Source organism: Cebus imitator, unplaced genomic scaffold (genome assembly GCF_001604975.1).
Source record: "Cebus imitator isolate Cc_AM_T3 unplaced genomic scaffold, Cebus_imitator-1.0 Scaffold536, whole genome shotgun sequence".
Classification (NCBI taxonomy): Eukaryota; Metazoa; Chordata; class Mammalia; order Primates; family Cebidae; genus Cebus; species Cebus imitator.
This window is the reverse complement of record NW_016107851.1, coordinates 499,561-505,657: the sequence shown is the minus strand read 5'-3', so window position 1 is coordinate 505,657 and position 6,097 is coordinate 499,561. Positions and strand designations below refer to the sequence as shown.

At 46.6% G+C, this 6,097-nt stretch overlaps 1 protein-coding gene across 2 annotated transcripts in view; it reads left to right on the top strand.

Annotated features, from left to right (window-relative positions):
* Positions 1 to 6,097, top strand: part of LOC108293389 (mitochondrial intermediate peptidase) — a 163,527-nt gene that overhangs the window by 126,073 nt on the left and 31,357 nt on the right. For both annotated transcript variants that reach the window (XM_037733523.1, XM_017514721.2), the window contains exon 17: positions 4,765 to 4,886. In XM_037733523.1, coding sequence (XP_037589451.1) covers positions 4,765 to 4,886 — 122 coding nt within the window. The remainder of the gene's footprint in view (positions 1 to 4,764; positions 4,887 to 6,097) is intronic.

Sequence of the window (6,097 nt, the reverse complement as noted above, 5' to 3'; positions counted from 1 at the left end):
AAAAAAAAAAAAAAAAAAAAAAAGAAATCCATATATAAGTGGATCCACCTGTTTTTCAAGAGTCACCTCTATAATGTTCCAGTGATAAAATCATTTTAAAATAAATTTTATCTAAATGAATTTCTACTTGTATAGCTGGACATGAAGAAATGGCATACTATTTAAGAGTATAGTTGGCTGAGCATAGTGGCTAACACTTGTAATCCTAACAGTTTAGGAGGCCAAGGCAAGCAGATCACTTGTGCCCAGGAGTTCAGACCTAGCCTGGGCAACATAGAGAGATCCTCATCTTTTTAAAAAAAATTTTTTTTTAATTAACCAGGCATGGTGGCACATGCCTGTGGTCCCAGCTACTCAGGAGGCTGAGGTGGGAGGGTACTTGAGCCCAGGAGCTCCAGGTTACAGTGAGACATGCTCATGCCCCTGCACTCCAGCCTGAGCCGCAGATTGAGACCCTGTCTCTAAAAAAATTTAAAAAGAGTATAATTAGGAGAAATGGTTAGTTCCATTTTAAATATTTAGCACACAGTTAATGAGTGCTTGCTCTGCACCAGCCCCTCTTCTAGGTTTTGAAACTGAAAATCAATAATAAATTGGCTCCACGGCCACTTTTCCATCTCTGGCTCTGGAAAATCGTGACATTAGAGAAGGGCTATAGGTAAGTATACATTATCAAAGAGCCTCCCATTCTCTGGAGTTTTGAAGCAAGTGACCATATCCATGGGTTTCTTGACATGCTGCTTTGCTGGCTCAAAGTTTTGTCTTTCGCATGGGATCACTGAGATTATCTAACTCAAGGAAAGTTTAAATGGGCTTGCCTTCGGATCGTGATAGGATTTGAAAATCTGTGTCTCCCACCATAATAAAAGGAAAGCTACAAAGACGTTTGCATGGTTTGGTTTTGAAATCAGATCCACACATTAAATATTGAAGGAAGGGTGAAAGCTTTTATACAGCTGACAAATATCCCTTAGGAAGTAGAAAACGTCAATTTAAAAGGAAGAGGATATCATAATTCCAGAGCTTAAGATGAAATGCTATCTTTCATTTTTCCAGATGAATGAGTGAAATGGCAATTAGGACTTAACGTTAGGTTGAATTAGCAGGAATTCAGCAATTGTGTTCAAACAACAGTGGAATTGTAGGTCTTAGTCGGCCATAGACTTGCAAACCTGTGATGAAAGGTGTCAGGTGGAGATAATTTATCTAGCATGTCTTGAGGTATAGTCCTCAACCCAAACCTGTAATTAAAGTGCAAGACACAGCCAGGCATGTGTGTGCCAGAAGACCTGGATTTAGCTGGGGGTCAGGATAAGGCAGAACCGGGGCTGTCCAGGAAATGGTGTGTACCCAAATCCTGATGTCTCTTTCTACCATTCTGAGAGGTCTTATTTTTATTACTCTGTTTATGCGGGAACTCAGTTACGAGTTGATAGAACCAGGGAACTTAGACATTTCTGAGCTCAGATCAGATGCCACTATTGAAGTGGGCCTGCTTTCAAGATAAAACAAAGCTGTATTCAGCTTGAATCTAAACAGAATTAAATTCTGCTCTATACTGCAAAGCCTGCCAAACTAGTTCTGGCAAATCACCATGAAGAAAAAGTTTCACAAAGCCCCTTAGCTGAAAGCTACGGATTCTGGGGCTTCCACCCTGAGAGACGGTTATCATCAGTAGCACAAGCACCGGCATCTTGGTGTAATATGATATTGAAGCAGCATTCTGCAGTCCGTCACAGAAGATACCCTCACAGCCAAACTGCTTCATATGAGACAGGCTACCGGGGGTCCATGTGCTCTCATCATTTAGTAGATTAGGATCCAGCGTAACAGAAAACTGACAAATACCCTGTTTAAATAAGACAGAGTATATGGAACGTGTATATGTTGTAAATGAATTTTAAAAGCCTTTTGACTAAAAATGTAATTATTCAAAGTTTGTTATACTGGAATTTAATTCATAGATGGTCCTAGGCTCTTTGCTTTTGTTTTAAATGCCACTTGCATTTCAATAAGATGAAAAGTCTGTGCCTGCCTTTCTCTGCCCTTCACTGTGCTGGAGGGGCCTTGCTGGCCAAGAAACTGTGAGGCCACATATTGAGTGTCTAGCTCCCCCCACCTAGGGCACAGCTCCACCAAGGGCATGGCATCTGTTGCACCTCCAGGAGCCTCAGCCCCACCGTTGGTTGTACTTTCATGGTACTGTGTGGGGGTGGCACCTGGGCCGGGGGTTGGGGTATCTTGCGAGGTAGGATACAGGTCTGGTTGCTGTGACAGACCCAAAACAGTAGCTGTGCGAGTGCACCTGCCCAGCACGAGGCGGCTGCCCCATCACAGGCCCACACTCCTGCAAGGCTGCGTCCCCAAGGAGGAAGGGGTGTGGCTCGTTCCTTCAGGACACCACTCACAAGGTACCCACCTGACTTCCAATCACATCCTCTTGCAGAAAGAGGAGAGCGGATGTGGAGGCGCACTGTGCGTCTCGGCGGTGCTGGCCCCATGTCCTAGATTGATTGCTCCCACACACCTTCTTTATGACAGAGCCCTTGCTGAACCCAGGCAAATTAGTTCTCTTGGAGAATCGGACACAACCAGAGAGTCACTGGCATTGCCATGAGTCTTTTAAGCCACTGTTTAGTGGATACAGGGAGTATGCTGCCACGTTCCTGTGATGAAGTAACCATATCTTTTAAAATGTATCTTGCTTGATACTAGAATTCACTTATCTAGTTTATAGAGTTGCAGCAAGGATTTTACTTTGTTTATTCCCCATTTTGTAGGGAGTTAACAGATTTATTAGCATGTTGTTATCATTTTTAAAAGTTCAGCTTTTAAAAAAATTTATTTATTGTATTATTATTATTATTATTATTATTATTATTGAGACAGATTCTTGCTCTGTCACCCAGGCTGGAGTGCACTGGTATGATCTGGCTCATTGCAACCTCCGCCTCCCGAGGTTCAAGCAGTTCTCCTGTTTCAGCCTCCCGAGTAGTTGAGATTATAGACATGCGCTGCCACGCCTGGCTAATTTTTGTATTTTTAGTAGAGCCAGGGTTTCATCATGTTGGCGAGGCTGGTCTTGAATTCCTGGCCTCAAGTGACTCAGCTGCCTCAGCCTCCCAATGTGCTGGGATTACAGGCGTGAGCCACTGTGCCCAGCCCAAGCTTCTCCCTCCAACGCCTTGAAGAAAAAAAAGAAATGTTTACGTCAGATAAAGACAGAAGAAAGTGGATGATTGCTTGTCAGATTTGTTTCTTTCAGAAAAGTAAAAATGTTAAAGTCCTAAATGTGGCCTTTGAGGACAGTTTTCATAGTCCCAGCTTTGGCTGGGGTGACGTTACAGCCGATGCACCATCACAAGCTCATGTGCTGTGTTTGCATAGACCTGCGTGTGCTGATGGGTCAGACTGCAGGTGTTTTCCACTTTAGGGACAGAGAAAGAGCGGTATTCATAGGAAAAGAAGTTCCTAGTGGAACAGTGTCCTTCCATGAAAACCCACATGGCCTTTCCTCTCATAACCACATCATTGTCCTTAAAAAGAATGGATGCACTCTCTTTGTGCCAGACTCCAAATTCCCTCCTCTGATGTCGATGACCAGGTGTTCCAAGCAGGTTAGAACAGATATGCACGTCCACCCGGCTCCGCCATCGGTGCTCCTGCCACTGTCTCTGGGCTGTCTTCTCTACATTGCTGTCACAGAGGTGAATCCAGAGTGGTGAACTTGTACAAAACAATTAGGCGTGCACTTCTTCTTTCTTATGATTCGAAAAGAAGTGGAAGGAGCTTAGAGAAGGAGGGACCACAGACAGTTTGTTGACCCTTCCGCTGAGAGGCGAGTTGCTGGTGGTTATCTTCGGTTCTTAGCGTTTGTCTCTTCTGAAAAAAAGTGCATTCCCAGATTACCTTTCTTTATATAGTTAAGATTTTTAAATTTCGTCCCATTTTTCTTCTGCTCTGTGACTTTTTGCTTTGTCATAAAATGTAATTATGATAAAAACATGGAAGTTTTTTGTGTTCTAAAAACTGGTTCATGAAAAGCAGTACATGCAACAGAGAATCATTGCAGAGTACAACTCTCTGAACTAACCAAATTGTTAAAAATAAGTAAACTCATGACTTTATCTTTTTTCTAGATAGTCATGTAAAATAAAATGTATTATAATCAGTGTAAGTAATTAAACTCCATGGAGAAGATTAACCATATATTTGGAGCAACATATGCATATATGTGATTATGTGATACAAAATGTTCTCTGTGTATGTCTTAGCATGCTAGGGCTGCATTCACAAAATACTATGTGGCTTAAACAACAGAAATTTACTCCGCCCTGTTCTGGAGGCTGGAAGTCCAGACCAAGGTGTCAGCAGGTCTGGCTTCTCCTGAGGCCCCCTTGGCTTGCAGACAGCCTTTCCTCTGCACCCACACCCTGGCATCCAGCTTTCCTCTTCTTCCAGGACATGAGTGAGCCTAAGAGCCTCACTTTTACTGATTTACTTCTTTGGAGGCCCTGTCTCCTAATAAGGCACATTCTGAGGTGTGGCTTGGGGTTTCAACATGTGAATTTTGAGCAGACACAGTTCAGCCTATAACAGCGTATAACATGTGAAAATATTAATATTATAGGTGACATAGCCTTCTAGGGTAAAATGCAAATAAAAACATGTACAGGTCTCTCTGTGTCTCCATTGTTTCTCACATGTGATATGCTCCAGGCAGAAACTGACTTGTGTCCTGTGCTGTGTCTCTGCTCTTGGCAGGCCTGGCAGCTGCGGTTCAGCCACCTCGTGGGGTATGGTGCCAAGTATTACTCTTACCTCATGTCCAGGGCGGTCGCCTGCATGGTTTGGAAGGAGTGTTTTCTACAGGATCCTTTCAACAGGTAAGATGAGAATAAGTTCTGAAACGTCCCTGCTTTGGACCACAGTAATCCCCCACCCTATTACATCTGAAGTCGGGCTTGGAGAATTGCAGCCCTCAGAACACAGCCGACCCTGGCAGAAAGTGGCAGGCTCCCAGACAGCCCCACTCCTCTTGGCCCTTCCCACCCGAGCCTGCTCCTGCTTCCTGCAGCTGATGGTGCCCTGGATGTCCCCCTACCCTTCAGTGCTGTCCTACTGTAGTGGTGGGCCATGCGGTGCCTGAGGGGACCCTTGTCTGAGGGCTCAGGTGCTGCATGAAGCAGCCCATGCCGCTTCTATGGGTTTTCTTGGCTTTTCTAACTTCACCATGTCATACAGGATGCCCACTGCTTTCCCCAGAAGGGAGGCAGGACAAAGAACTGGAGAGGCTGGGGTCATTGTAGGGAGGAAGCAGGGGTGCCTAGGATCAGTAGTCCTGTTTTCCCAGCTCTTCCTAAAGCCAGGTAGTGGTTAAACTTCCATTGGGTGGAGAGGTGCAGGGGATCCCTTGATTCCTAGGGGGTGTGAGGGATCCCATGCTGTGGCTACGGGGATACAGGGGATCCCATGCTGCGGCTGGGGGTGTGGGGGATCTTGTGCTGGGTGGGGGTGCTGAGATCCCATGCTGGCTGGGGAAGTACGGGGGATCCCATGCTGGGTCGGGGAGTGTGGCGGGGGCGGGTACTGTGCTATGGCTGGGGGGTGCGGGGGATCCCATGCTGTGGCTGGGGAGTGCAGGGATCCTGTGCTGGGTAGGGGAGTGCGGGGGATCCCTTGCTGTGGCTGGGGGTTGTGGGGTGTCCCTTGCTGTGGCTAGGGGGTGTGGGAGATCCAGTGCTGGCTGGGAGAGTGTAGGAGATCCCGTACTGGCTGGGGGAGTGTGGAGGATCCCTTGCTGTCTGGGGGTGGTGAAGGATCCTGTGCTGTCTGGGGAGGTGCAGGGAGTCCCGTGCTATCTGGAGGTGTATGGGGGATCCCATGCTGTCTGCGGGAATGTGGGGGATCCCGTGCTGTCTGGGGGTGTATTGGAGATCCTGTGCTGTCTTGGGGGGTGTGGGGGATCCCTTGCTGTCTGGGGTGTGTCAGAGATCCCTTGCTGTCTGGGGTGTGTCAGGGATCCCTTGCTGTCTGGGGGTTGTTGGGGATCCCATGCTGGCTGGAGGGGTATGGGAGATCCCATGCTGGCTGGAGG